This window comes from Etheostoma cragini, chromosome 6 (genome assembly GCF_013103735.1).
Source record: "Etheostoma cragini isolate CJK2018 chromosome 6, CSU_Ecrag_1.0, whole genome shotgun sequence".
NCBI lineage: Eukaryota > Metazoa > Chordata > Actinopteri > Perciformes > Percidae > Etheostoma > Etheostoma cragini.
Window position 1 is genome coordinate 9,977,801 of NC_048412.1, and position 15,744 is coordinate 9,993,544.

Here is a 15,744-nt window from a genome sequence, read left to right on the forward strand (position 1 = left end):
TGTGAAAAAAAAAGATCTCAGCAGCAGACAACATCCATCAAATGAGGCATTCCCTCTTCAGCTTTTTATTTTGAAGAGCATTGCCAGCGCTGTAGCCAAGTGCCACACATTTCTGCTAGTTGCTGCAATTTTGTGTATCCTCTGGGATAAACTGCAGTCTTTTTTCCTTCCCCATCATCATTAGTACTGCCGCCACCCTGCAATCTCTCTTTCTGTCACTGAGGCAGTAGGGCTTCTCTCTCCTCTGTGGTCTCGTAATTGTGAGGTAATCATCTTTTGCCTCTTGAGAGCTAAAAGACTGTGTTTACACTTCGTTTTTGGCGGCTTGACTTGGTGAGACACATTTACTCTCTCATTACTTCACACTGGCTTTGCCAATATACTCCCGGTGCATTTGAGGCTAGTTGTCATCAGCAGGTTCAGTGAAATCCTTTTTCTCTGTGTTTCATGTGGCATTTTTAAAGGGTTGGTTTACTCAAATTACAAAATAACTACCTCTAATGGTATCTATCCATCCACTTTTGTATAAAGGCCCTGACACACCAAGGCAACTGTCGGCCGTTGGTCCAAGTTGGGCCTTAGTTTGTGCGGTGTATCCCACACCGTTGCCACGCGTCGGCCTTCATCTGCCTTTTTTCGGCCGATTCAACCGGGCTGTGGGCCCAACAGCCAATTCTTCTGATTGGCTGTTCAGCTTGAAAACCACAGTAAGGAAAACAAACAAACAATGTGACAGCGCTCACAAGGCTCCTTTTGATTTTTGTTCAAAAATTAATGAATGTTCTTTCTAAAAAAAAACACAGGTTCGAACAATTGGAATATCTATTTTTGCACATTATGACCATAACACGGAAGACGTATAATAAGATATACATAAATACTTGTGTTGGTATATTTATAGACAATAACATGTCTTTTAAAAGATTTCTACATACCTACACATTACTAAATAAACAGTTAATTAACTAATATCCCATACGTGACATATAAATTTAAAAAATTGTAATAGACCTCCCTCACTTTCTCTCTCTGCACCGCTAAACAATTAGCTGCCTAGCAAGCAAGCAGGCTTACTAGCAGCCGGCCAGCCTGTAAATTAGGAAAATGTTAAAAGTAACAACTTAATCTTTCATTTAACCCCTCCTGCTGGTATGGAGCGTAATTTCGTCTCAAACGTGCGCAGAACATACATGGCACTTGGCCGTCGGCTATAGGCTCTGCGGTGTGTTTCAGTGCGAATTTGTGACCAAGACAAAGGCCTCTAGTTCTCTGGCTGCTGGCTTGGTGTGCCAGGGCCTACGTTTCGAGATATCAGTCTCTGAGATTTCAGCCTGCTCTCCAACATAACGGAGGTAAGGGTTGTTTGTGAAAAGAAAATGCATTTAAAATAATTGGCAGCAATATCTTTTTTTCCAGAGTCAATGTCTTGGTTGCTAATAATAGTAATCTACTGAACACCAGTTTGTTAAACTTTCATTTCCACTGGAACTACTTGTGCTTTCTGAGGAAATAGTGCTCTTTAAGATGGTTTTACTGAAGTCGCAACATCAGCAACTTTCCTTTTCACAAGCTTGAACTTCACATGTTGACTTGCCTCTCAAGGTTGTGTGGCTTATGGTTCAAAAGTGCAAAGACCAACAGAGATTTAAATGGAAACACATGTAAATAACATAACCTCGCTCCTTTTTCTTCCTCTCACTACTCCATCTATTCATCTCTGTCCCCTGAAACACTTGCGTAAGGCCATCCCCTGGTATGTCCTAAAGAAGCCTAATGCCTGTACACATTCCCACATGTAAATACCCACATACATGATCCAGTTCGACACATTACCCCTCCGATGTCCCAAATCACACCCACACACAAACACAAAATGCTTCAAAACTGACTGCTCAGCCAGTCCAAGCAGATTGCTAGTTGCAGTTAGACGTCATCTAAATCCCTCTCTCTGCATGATGGACTGGATTAGATCAGACATTGATACCAAATTCGGTTGATAACACGCCATATTTTGAACTAAGAGGGACGTTACAAAGCCCCCTTCTCTCTGTCATGGCTTATGTCACGGTTGCTTTGCCATCTGTGAGCTGACAAGGTTATTCACCATGGTAAAAAATTGGTGTTTGAAAAAGCTTTCCACAATCTGATATGTTTACAAAACTCCCAGGTATGTTTTTTTCCTGATTATGTCGACCACATTATTCTGTTTTTTCCTTTGTTTCCTTCTTCTTAGCATCTGTTATTCTCCTGTTTCCCTACATCCCACCCTCCTTTCCCATTCACCCCCCTCAGTTCTCATCCATTGATTACTCCTTTCCTATTGCTCTCCGCTTAACCTTCCATGTCTGTGTCTTTCAGTCCTTCTCTATTTTTCATCACTATCTGCCTTCTCACATCGTTCCATATCTTCCTTTTATCTGTACCTGCTTGGCCCAGGATTAGAGACATTCCTGACCTGGACTTATCTCTTGTGCAGAACAGCCATGGTAACAGCAGCACCAGCTAGGCTCCATCTCCAACTGAAGTCATTTACCGGCTGCTTGACAGCATACTTTCAAGCTCAGGGATCGCTCAGATTAATCTGCTCACCTTCCAACGTTGTTCAAAATCAAACACACTTACTCAGACTTGTGTAATGTGTTGTTCATTTATGCATTCCTTCATTCCTTCATTTAGTTAGTCATTAACCAGAGTTATGCTCTATGTAGTTGATAACTGGACTAAGAAATCTGTAAATTTGTTTCTTAGAAAAGTTAGAACAGTTGGTTGGTGACCCCCATGGATCCAAAATGATTTTTAATTTTTTATTTAACATTTATTAAAGACTTAACCTAACATTTTATTTAAGACTCATTAAGATGCAAAATCTCTTTTTAAGAGTGCCCTGGTTAAGACTGACAGCACAGTAAACATGGTTTCAGACATAAAACAAACGACTGAAGACACACGATGACAGGCGGATAAGATATCAAAACATTCTTCATCGTTCAAAACATCAACAGCCAGATGGGCCAGCATCCAAGTAATTTATAATCACTTTAAATGAGGCAATGAACTGAACTAAATTAACACGGCAATAAACTGAGATGTAACACTAACACTTTGCTTGTACAAACAAAGATAGATTCGAGTGATTTTAGAACAGCTAGGCTCAACGCAAACCTGAGTCAAATGTAAAATAAATTAAATAAATGACAGCATGCGATTAAAAATGAACGCATGATGCTCAGCCCTTAATCGCATTGTGACAAAGGCGTTAATGCTGACAGCCCTACTTGAAAGGTATACAATGAAATCAGCTCCTGAAGATTCAGGTGGTTTTGTAACCAATTCCAAGCCGAAAGAGCAGCATACTTAAACTTAAATTTGTACATTTTTCCCAGTTCAGTACTGACTTTAAGGAAAGTTAGAGAAAAAATATCCGGGGAGGGAAGACAGTAACTTCTTATACTTTTTTGAAGGATGTAGGTAGGAAGAAAGCAGTCGGAGAACAGCCTTATAAATAAGAATATGCTGGTGTTAAAATCTACGGTTAGATGAGGCCAAGCATACAAAAAACAATGTGGAGTAAGGGACTTGAGATTTGTGCTAAATCTCAGTGCTCCATGGTAGACAGTATCCAGCATGTGACAGCATTGTCACATGCAAGTTGCATGCTTTTGTACAACTTAGCCATAATACAGAGTATGGTGCTGAAGTTGTGCTGTATGTTCCGTAAACCTGACTGAAAATCTGATTTAAAAAAATTGTTAGTAGTTAAAAACTCTAACCAATGTGATTTTGTCAGTGTCAATGGAGAGATTTGAAAGTTCAGGCTATGAAAACATTAAGGACTACACCATATTACTCAGGCCTACTCTCCTGTTTGGGAATACATGAGATGAAGTAAGCGTATAACCCTTTGCAATTATTCACAGCTGTTGCCAAAGTTTCTCCCTGGTTGCTGCAGTCAAATAATTTGACTTGAACTGAATCTTTCATCTTTATGTTGCCTGTATTTTCAAGTCAGCCTTGTCATTCCATCGCTAATGGCTGTTCCATTAACTAGAGTCATTTCATTATCTCCAACACTCCCTTCTTCTGGTTTTTGGTATCCGGAGAGAGCACTTTAAAGCCTCCTTCCCATCAACCTCATCAAGCTGACGGATGGCTGATGAAGATCCCCTTGAGATGTGGGCAGCTTCCTCCAAATTCTTCAAAGATTTGTTGAAATTCAGCAACTCTTTTATGACATAAACATTTTCTGGATAGATGTTGATACATATTTGTGTGTTGGTCAGTTTGTGTTGCGCCTACTGGAACAAATTCAAAGGGGTGTATGCCGTTGAGAGAGGGCTTAAGATGGATGGAGACAGAAGGGAAATTAGAAAAAGAAGTGTGATATAAGATTCAAAGCATAGTAATTAGGTGATTTAACCTGGGGTCTTTTAGAACTGTGGTAGAACTTGAGACCCCCCTCTGTGTGTCTGTAAATGTTTTATAAAGCTTTCTTTGAACTTATTAACCAGAAGAAGATGAGTGAGCCGAAGGTGCCTTGGGGAAATAAGCAAAGGCTTTGTTTTTCAGAAAGTCAAACATTTTGGCTCTATTAACTCAGGGTGGAGCAGGTAGTGCCTTAAATCCCATTAAAGCTGCAGTGGGTAGAAAGCAAAACACCAGGATCGGAAGTAGAGTGAGACCTCTTCCTGCAGCTTTCTCCTCTCTGTCGTACAGGTATATGCATAAACAGGAAAGCCAATAGAAATTACCTGTGATTGGCCAAAGTCTAGATTTTCTAAAGCCTGAAAGTGGAGCCATGGGGAAATGCAGAAGTCTTGTTTTCTTTCAGACCACTTTTCAGACACAGATCAGATTATTATGGAATTTTTGCCTCTACAACGCCAAAAACTAATTGATTACCACAGTTCTCACACATTGGAATAGTGTCCCCATTTTTTATAAAGTGTAACAACCATGCACTTCTATCTGTTTATGTGTACTGAAAACAAACACATGCAGTGATTTATGTGCAATTAGTACACTTATTTCCACTCATGGTTACAAATAGGGCTCAGAGAAATTAAGCAGTTCCATCTTCCCCATGTTCAATTGCCTCTGATTTTGTTTGCCTTTTGCTTAAGGCAAGTTGCAGTGACACTCTTCGTAGTTATTCTGTCCACTATGTGTGTCTTCATCTCTTAAAGTTTTTAGGTATAAGATGTTGCATTGTTGGAATAAGTATTACATTTCAGCCTGTTCTTATGAACCATACATACACAGCTACAAAAAGTAAAGCAATGTAATTCATATGTATTCAACATGTTTTTTGCTGTATGAACCACATTAGCTGCTACTGTGTAAGAAAGCTGGGGGCCGCATAGGAAGTAGGACGGGGTAGATGGTGTGCATAGATTTTTGTACACAGACACACACACAGGCACAGTGCGTCTCACTATCTTTGTGGGGACCAGTTATTCACATAGCCCCTTGTCCTAACCTTAACCATCACAACTAAATGCCTAACCTTAACTCTTATCCTCACTCTAACGTAATTCTAACACTAATCCTAAAACCAAGTCTTAGCCGTCAAACAGCCCTTTAAAGTTGTGGGGTCCAGCCCACAAAGCTGTCCGCACACAAGTATACTACATTCCCGGTTTTGGACCCCGTAAATGTAGTTAAATGAAAACACACACACACACACACCACTTTCCACAGAGGTTTCAATGCCAGAGGCCAGTCTGCTTTCTAATATTCATCTTGATGGCTAATTAACCTCATGGAACATGAGTTTGAGGGGTGATCATTAACCCTACATTAAAATCAGCTCTTAGAGATCAAAACAGTCATTACATTTCTTTGCTCATGCCTGAAAACACATTGTATGTGTTTTCATTTTTAAGTAAGCAGGTCTAATGCAGGTCTTCCAAAAAAGAGAGTCAATTTGATTTTATTTGATGTCAGTGTTTTTTTGCCAGCATGAGTAAAAGATGCTAGCATCCCCTCCTTGGGCCTGTCACTATGTGTGTACATGTCTACCCCTTGGTGCCCTGTCGTGTCAGGGGAAAGAAAGCAGCTGTGTCTAAGAGTGTCTGGCGGTGTCTTGAACTATTGAAGTTGCTCTGATGTGTGTCGAGATCAAAATCAGGCTTTATGCGCATGTTTGTGTGACATTCTTTGCCATGGGTGGCTCTGGCTGTGTGGGCCTTTTTAATACAGCATGCAGTTGTCAAAACTGCTGTTTTTTTTTATCATTCCCTTTCTCATCCGATGACAGTCATTTTCACTCAATGCCTTTCAGGCTGAAATTCCTCCGGCTTGAACTCATAGTCCTGGCAACAGCCAACTGCCGATCTTCTCGGCCTAACTGTGACAGAGAAGAGGAAGTAGAAAATGAGAAATGAAGTTAGGACAGGATGGGTGTAGGGCGAGAGAGCAGGATAGTACTAGAGCTGCCATCGTTTTCCCCTCGGAGGCTCATGTTTGGGAACTCACGGTTGTTGAGGATTCTTTTCAGGTGACCATTAAAAAGCATAATGTTTAACTCAACTAAAGTACATCTGAATTACTATCCCGCTTCTATTGCAAAACAATGTTTTCTTCTATTTATTTGAGCTTCTTCAAGTATCCTCATCCTGGTGTAAGTTTGTTTTGATCAGGATTTAGTAAAGTTACATTTTCATTCTTTTATCTTATCATTGTAATACCATTAGTTAGAATCCCTCTTGTTGTGAGATAATTTGTAACATTTATAAAACGAATACAGGGAAATGCCATATTCTGAATAAATATATTCATTCTTCATTTACTTTGCATGTCAGGGCTTAGGAGAAGATGTTCTAAGAACAAGCTGAAGGTGTGTAATGTGTGTAATAACTAACAAAGTGAAAAATGTAATTTCCCCTCGCGGGATTAACAAAGTATCACTTAAACTTAATCTAATTGGATGAATAAAATAAAATGGAGCCATAGTCCGTGGTGGACACGCTATCCCAGCACAGAGCACTGTGGCCTGTCATAGAGCAGCTGTAGCAATGCCTCCTTTGATTGCAGTCCTCTCTATGAGTGGTCATGTTGTAAATGTGTGTGGTCCACACAGATTATGGGAGACAAACACTTTGGCTGTTCTTCTGAGTCTCCTCAGGCACTTAACAGAGTGAGCCATGCATTCTCTCTTTCACGCCATCCTTTCTTGTTGCTAGGAGACTGGTTTTTATTTTATTTTTTTTGACCCAACTCACTTCTTGTCATCGTTTTCTCTTTCCGTGATTCATACTTTGTCCCTTTCCTGCAGTTATAATGAATGCCATTTAATTATATCCATGAATGAATAGGTATACGGTACATAAACACTTACACTGCATCAAAAGAAAAGGTGATGGTACATTTTACCGTTGGGTCTTTTCTCTTTTTTTTCCCCATGAGAGATCTAGAAAATTGAATACCAAAATAGACTATTTATTGTTGATCTGATTTGTGGTGTTGACGGGATGATGCACACAACAGTACACTTAGATATTACTCACTGGAGCCTTCTCCTGTAGATATGCTTTTAAATGAGAATGTGGTGCTCACATTATACCACCATGTCAGGTAACACTATGTTGCAATTTATAGGAAACAAGTCCCAGTGAGTCATCCTCCATGTTTTCATCACGGCCATATCTAAGCATTGAGGAAGCATAATGTTCATGACAAAGGCATTATGTCACAATGCTAAAATGTCATAGAAATAACTCCAATTCTGTGAGTAATGTCATGCGTAGCCCCTCTAATAGACTTACCCTTAAATATGTATCTCCTCTTTTATACATGTTCTAACTGAGAGTGATCTGGTCCTGCCAACCTCTTCTTTAGAGTCTTTACTTGACTTGCAGAGGGTGCATGGAAAGAGTTTCTCTTGCTTGCTATAGAGATATTTTGGACTAGTCCGTGAGCAGTAACAATTGATAATATAGTGGTTGGAATACATTTTGGGGTCTTGCCTTTCCTGAATGATACCCTCTTCTTCCAGTCACTGTCTCCAGTAAACACGGTATGAGAATGACTTTCTTATGTCACTGGAAATGAAGCTCCTAAAAGCTGTTACCCCTCTACAACACAGAAGACTTTAGAGTTATTTTTTTACTTGTCTTGATGTATTTTTCTCCCTCTCTCTCGCACTTACAAACCCATGCAGCGTTTGCATAAACCGTAAAAAACAGTGCACAAAAAATAAGAGAGTCACATAAAAGAGCAATCATTTCTAAAATACGGTAGTTTCTAACCAAGAGCAACTTCATGGTCAGGAAATGTCAACGGTGTGGTCATTGTGTGGTTTGAACAGTTATTTAAGGTTAAATCCTTTGTGAATGTGTCCACCATATACATTCTCTCTGCTGCTGTAGGGCACAGCTCTACAGTAGGATACTGTGCTGTTTGGATGATCTTAATTTCTTAAAGTGGGATTGAGATGACAGATTTATTTATTCATGATAATGTGCATAAATACCCTTTTTTTTTTTTTTTAAGGGCAATGATGATGCTACAGTAGAATATGATGGTGCTGTGCCATTTTTAAAGCCTGTTGGACAGTAGTTATTCCATATTAGACCTGTAGTTTTAATAATAATTTTAATAAAGTAAGTTTATTGTAGTATTTTGCACTATATTGTTATAGGAAGGTGGCAAAAAATAACAATCAAGCTCAATGGTGTGCTTATTCAGTGATGACCAACCTGCTACTGTGAGACTGCTCGCCAGCAGCCATCTGCATGTTACGGGAAATATGGGACTCGGCAGGATTTACCTCTTATCATGTCGAGTTAATAGCGGATGTTGCTGTGACTAACTCCACGGACATCTATTCTGATTCCTTTCCAGTGAGACCGATCTGTTGAACACCTACGTGCATGTGCAATTTTCAAATCTGGGAAAAAATAAAACAGAAAATGCACACGAAGACAGGAGTTGGGTTCGCGTAGAAGATATTTTTTAACACTCATCCTTAACATTTCCACTGACATGTGTTGGCATACTGTGAGACTGCTCCTCCCCACAGGCAGCCATCTGGAAGAGTAAAGAAAAATGGAGGTATGCAGGGAGAGAAACATCTGGTCTCTTCTGAGTTTGCACTGTCAGGGATGGATGGGAGATTTACACCCAGCCTGGCCCAGATATGGACCTATACTTTTGTTTTTATAGGCTTGAAAAAACGGTCATTTATAACTTGCCTCTGGCCTGATTATTTGTTTGTCGTCCTTAATGAGAGCTTGTCGTATCTTTGATGGCGTCAGACTGGTTAATCAAATCGTTGTTTCATAATGGATGCACAGATCAGAGCAGCATCTGTGATGTTACTTAGCCTTCAGTCTTTTTTATTTTAACCTACGGATATGTGCATAATAATGGATAATGGATTGCTGTGTGCATTACATGGTGTTACTAAAGCTGGAAGCAAGCTTAACTTTAGCTGTTATGCTTTTTATGGCTGTTAATCTCTAAAGTCACTGTAGGGGCTGATTGTTGTAAACGGTATCTAAAGTGGGTTTATCCAAATAGAACACCGTTAATTAAACAAAAATTGCATTTGATATTTTACATTTTTTCATTTGTGACCGCCATACTGTATAATGTAGAAGAACAAGAGAACCAGACTTTGTGTTGGTGTTAATTCATGCATATAATAATAATAATGCAGAGCTGCTATTTATGTGAAAGCTATTGAGAACTTGATTTCCTGCTGGCTTGGCATCCTGTGGCCTCTGCTGAGTGAAAGGAGGTATAGATGGAACCACTTGTTAGCAGATGAATAAAATACTTCTACTTTCAATATGGAACATGGAAGTACAGTAAAGACAGCTCTATAGTTCATGCATGCTTTTCAACCATGGTTAAATTAATTGCAAGATGGCCCAGAAATTATGAATGGGAATCAATTGTCTTATGTCTTTATGTATATTCCTCTATTTTATATATTTACATCAGTGTGGCTTGTTTGTCTGCAGTACTCCCTAAGATACTGGGGTTAAGATGGACCTTCTCTTCATTGCTCCATAAATGACTTGGATCATTGAAAAAACACACAAGTATATACTGGTCCGACAATTTTTTGGGATACATTTTACTTGAATGTGTACATGTTACCTAGAATGTGTTTCAGATTGATGCACAATGGCATAACATGGAAAGTACTTATAGTGTACTAAGGGGGAACTACATCTAAATTGGTGTTCACTACCATTAAGCAGTACACTTAGAGAAACAGCCTAAGCATAATAAACCTCTATCCAATAAATGAGGGTGTAGAAAAATAGCCCCAGGCGGCCACACACTATGTGTACACAAATTAACACTCACCTTTACATCCATATTTGCATTTTTGTGCAAATGTGGTCACACATTGTTTTAAATACAAGCCCACATTTGCATGAATACCCTGAGAAATAATATGTGCACACTTTCAGTTTCAGTTTTCATTTCAATCTAATGAAACCCGGTCCAATGCATGACAACCAGGCAACATAGAAATGCACACTATTTCACACTCTCTCACATTCACACATGTAATATTGACTGAAGGAATTCCAAGCAGCTCCTTAATCCTAGCAAGTGCTGACTGAGGCTTAGATTGGATGGGGGGGGGATAGATGTTGAGATGAGCAGGTGAGAGGGCAAGGGGTTTAAGATTGGGTGGGGAGAAGGGAAAAGAGAGGATTCAAGATCAAAGTATGGGATTTTTCCTGAAAGTACTTGTGCTTTCCAGGTATTCCATTGTTAAAAAGAGGTACCTTTTTGGTTCTGTCCTCTGCTGCTGCACTGAGTCAGTTTCAGGAAACAAGGGCCTGTGTCAACAAATGCACTGGTGGAAGGACACTGCTAGTATACTGGATTTTTGAGTACAATTTCTTAGTTGCCAATGTCTTCTCATCTTTGCTATCGTCCTACAGGTATGACTACAGAGAGATGCTGTACAACTCGACGTTCTGTCTGGTACCTCGAGGACGACGGCTGGGTTCTTTTCGCTTTTTAGAGGCTTTGCAGGTCAGTGACACACAGATGCGACTCATCACTGCTAGGCTCAGCTGTTAGTAAATCAGAATCCCAGTAGGTGCATTATGGGGACTCGGAATATGCTCACAATGTATCTGCTACTCTCTCTATCCCATCTTTCCTGTTGCTTGGTATGAACTAGTCTCGCATTGCCAGACTTATCTCCACAACGCTGTGGCGTAAGGTCCATTTCCACCACAGATACATGCAAGGATAGGAGACATAAATGCTTGGGTTGTTTGCATTTCTTTAAGCCAAAAGCAATCTTCTTGGTCGACTGTGGCACTTCTCTGCAAAATATTGTTTTGGTGGAACATTTGCACACCACATAAAATAATTAATGACGTTAATGTAATATAGTAATGATGTGATTTTAAATTAACTGGATACATGCTTAAACGTAATTTGCCCTATCAGCGTGCGCTCTTCGTCCTTAGCAATCCCACCTATGTGTCCCGAAACGTCCCAGGTATATATTAAATGCCGTAGACATGTTCTATTAAAGACTTTACAAACGTTCACTGAAATAAACACGCAGGCCAGCCAAATTCCACAATCCAATGAATCACAATGAATATTTTCAGGGTGTAACACTAGTTTGCTAGTTTGAGGTTGTTCTTGTCTTTTCCCGTAGCGAAGGGATTTTAACACACAGATAGCAGCAGGGCAGGTGCAAAGCTTGTCAGGCTTTTCCTGGCAATGTATGTCTGTGTCTGTACTGAGTCTGTCACAAACATTTTGAAGAATTTGCTGCATAATTTGGACCCAAATCAAAGTCTGACCCACATAGATCCTTATGCTTTAAGTGCTTTAGTTTTGATGGACTTTATTTTGAAGTGTCTATTTCGTTAAGGTACTTTTTGGCAATTTGGTTTGGCAGCTGAACATAATGACCAATCACAAGCTGATCTGCCCTGAAGCTGTCGTGACCAAACAATAAATCCATTAATAGTGTGGGGAGAATGGAAAAAGTGATGTACTGAGTTACTTCCAGTAGCCCTCTCACCCACGTCACTTTGTTAATGTTCAGCCAGTGTTGCCACAGCTGCCTCTGACTCAGTGTCTTCACTGCTGGGCCTGTCATATTTTCTCTCTCGATTGTTTTCCTACTTTTTACATGTTTTTTCATGCATCTCCTTGAGTCATCCTCTCCTCTAACATTACACTTAAGCCATAATTTTACTGTGCACAAGGGTTCACATGCCGTATGTTCTCATAGGGTGTTGTGCGAGTAGGCTTTGTGCAGATGTCCGTTTTTGTGACTGCGCGGACATGTCTGGGCAGCCATTTCCCTACTTAGTGCTAGCATAGTGATCCACTCTGTATGTGTGCAACACTTTCTCCACGTGGATAGTGTGAACAGACCTAATATGCACCTGTGGGGTCCACAGCTGTCCGTGTACCCATCCCTTGTGGAATATAACCAATCCTTTTTCCGCCTGCTCACTTGGGGTAATAATAATAATAAATGGAATTTATGTAGTGCTCTTCACAAACTCAAAGCACTAGTGTTCAGCAATGTTGAAGCTTCTTTAGTGATTTAGTTTAAGAATGGGTTTATTTTAATGAACATTCTTTAATGCTTTAAAACAAAATCTGCTTTATTAGTGAGTTCATCTCAATGCAGGCTAATGTAGGTGAATGATCCAGTAAGCAAGATTTCAACACAAAACAGTAAATGACCATACCACGAGTAAGTAACTGCTATTTATGATCACAACAAGTATCATAAATCACTGGTGTGTTGAATTTGACATCTATCATTGAAGTTGCAGGACATTTTGAGACAAATTTATTTAGGCGGTGATTGTTAACACCAGTGAAAAACATATGTATATATGTGTGTGTGTGTGTGTGTGTGTGTGTGTGTGTATGGGAGAATGATTTAGTGATGCCTCTGTGTACAATTAGATTTTTAGATTAGATTTTTTCTTTCTCCAGTCCAGTGATTTACATTGTGCAACATTGGAAAAAGTCATTATATTGTCATTAGAAAATCAAAAGCAACCAAAGTCATGGTGTTACTTTCATTTGTGCGAGTTATGTTTAGTGTCAAGCACTGTAAGTTGTATAGTTCTGTGGAAACAGAGAAAGAGAAGAAGAAAGAGAGTTTTGAGCGAATAGGCTGGAATGGGGAGATAATTGCACCACTGGGGAGCCAGGAGTGAGGCAAAGTCAGACAGTGGACTGATGACCAGGTCGACACAGGAAGAGAAAGCCGTGCAGCTGCAGTTGAGATAGCCATGCAGATGTTGGCTAGAGAGTAGGGCTGGACCATGGCCTGGAGGTATTAGTGTAGTGTGTCTTTTCACTCACAGCCGTATGCGGTATGCAGGAGCACAGTAGAAGGGCAGGCGGACACTTGAGAACGTGGGGGCTGTATTAGTTACATTGAGTATTCTAACAGGTAAGATAGGAAGCATTGCAGTAGTCGAGAGCTGAGATTGAACTAGTGCTGGGATGGGGGGGGGGGGGGGGGGGGGGGGGGGGGGGGATTGACTGATTTGGCAGATGATGGAGAGTGCAATCTGGCAGGATCAGGTTGTGCACTGCAGATGCCATAACATGCAGGAGAGTCACATGTTGTGCATGTGTGTTTGCAAAATGTAGGGAGTTCAAAGGTGTGTGTGTGTGTGTGTGTGTGTGTGTGTGTGTGTGTTGAGAGGATTGTGATACAGGAGGCTCTAGTTGATTAGTCTGTGAGAGCAGATAGGTAGGGGAAGAACGGCAGCGTTTCAGCAGATTGCTGTCTTTGCTAATGACACCGAGGAGATTACACGAGCTCTGCAGCACTCTGAGGCAGGAGCGTTTGTGACTGGACGTGCATGTGTAGTGCGTGACCATGGCCAGGGGGTGAATAGTTCCCCGCTTAACAGATTATAGTGCCGGTCACTGCAGGCAGGGCGCTGTGGCAGCGCAAACATGCACTTACGTTTTGCACACACCCACAAACGAGTGATTGGATTCACATGGACATTTACAAACATAGTTACACACTTCAATGCAATTGCATTAATCTCTCAGACACGGTTTTAATGTTCAAGTATGTTTTTAAATGTATCTTCCTTTCCACTGAACATAAAGATCGTTTTTATGAAGCGGCACTGCCTAGTCACTTTGAGAGTTAGTCATCGAGGTACTGCAGCAGTTCTGTACTTAATGGAAATATGTTGGAAGATATGTTGCCTCTATTGGTTAAAATGCCTAATTTGATTGCTTGTGAAATGAACCCTGTACAGCGATAACATGGGTTTGCAGATCATAAGCCATTTAGTAATAAACTCCAGTTTTCTCTTCTCTCAAGTCTGTCTTTTTTATCATTGCCCATAGCAATACAACCTACAGTATGTCTGGTTGTTCCCTTTGAATGGAACTATTTCAAGACTAACGTTGCATGGGACGTGACAATGGCAAACAGATGATGCTCCTTTCCCATCTTATCCACACCACTGATTTAATACATTCATTTATTAATGCTTTATTTCTAGTTGATATCTGCATATTTATCTGTTGTGAGCATCACAGGTTCCGCAAAGCAGTTTTTTAAGACAATTAATCTCATTACCTATTGTGTGTGTGTGTGTGTGTGTGTGTGTGTGTCTGTGGATAATGATGATGTGTATTACTCTTACAGGCAGCTTGTGTGCCAGTGATGCTAAGTAATGGCTGGGAGCTTCCCTTCTCAGAAATCATTGATTGGAATACGGCAGCCGTGATTGGGGATGAAAGGCTGCTGTTACAGGTAGGTACCTCTCCTCCTCCAGTAGAAACTTAAAGGTATTCTACACTGTAGTCAACACTGCTAAAAGAAAGAAAGAAAGAAAGAATATGACCACAGAAGGATTTTATCTGGCTTTATCTATGAACAAGAATTAGCAACCCAATGGCACCATGCAGTTGTTCTTTGCTTCTTACTCCAGTTTGCATTGTTGCCACCCAGCAAATATCGGAGACTACAGTCTCCTAAAGCTACTGTATCTGTATAACATTTTACTGTATATGACAGCTGAGGCACAGCGTGCACTTGTTCTGCAAACAAAGCATGTTGTGGGTGAAATGACAATACCCTGTGTAATTCCACAAGACTAAAGTTTTTTTTTTCTTGTTCTGTCTGGGGTAACGTGTATTTATTAATTTCCCAGATCCCCTCAACAGTGCGCTCCATCCACCAGGATAAGATCCTGTCCCTTAGACACCAGACCCAGTTCCTATGGGAGGCTTATTTCAACTCTGTGGAAAAGATAGTGCTGACCACACTGGAGGTACGCACAATACAAAAAAATGTTTAAAATGTTAACACTTTGTACAGATATCAGTATTTTAACACAATACTGTTTGGTTTGTTTTGCTTCCGGTAATTTGGAAATATAACTTGTTGTTGGTTTATTCTGCTATTTTTCAGTGGTGAGAAAACCGCTATGCGCACTTGCACGCAAGCATATAAATTCAAATATAACGTAATCCATTCATTGTCATGGTGATGATTTTTTTTCACATCATTTTTCATGTCACTAAATTCTGTTCATCGTGGTTAACGACTTTGTACTGACAAGTGGAGACTTTGTAGTTGCAGACACAATAACCACAATGAAACTGCTCTGGACTACAGTAGATTGTAAACCTAGAGGGATGATATACAGTCAGGTCCATAAATACTGGGACATCAACACAATTCCAATCTTTTTGGCTCTATACACCACCACAATGGATTTGAAATGAAACAAACAAGATGTG

General features: G+C 40.2%; 1 protein-coding gene across 1 annotated transcript in view; it reads left to right on the forward strand.

Moving 5' to 3' along the window:
- The window catches only part of LOC117946948 (exostosin-1a-like), a 41,022-nt gene that overhangs the window by 15,002 nt on the left and 10,276 nt on the right, over positions 1-15,744 (forward strand). The window contains exons 2-4 of the mRNA XM_034875467.1: positions 10,908-11,001; positions 14,645-14,752; positions 15,153-15,272. Of these exons, the coding sequence (XP_034731358.1) occupies positions 10,908-11,001; positions 14,645-14,752; positions 15,153-15,272 (322 nt within the window). The remainder of the gene's footprint in view (positions 1-10,907; positions 11,002-14,644; positions 14,753-15,152; positions 15,273-15,744) is intronic.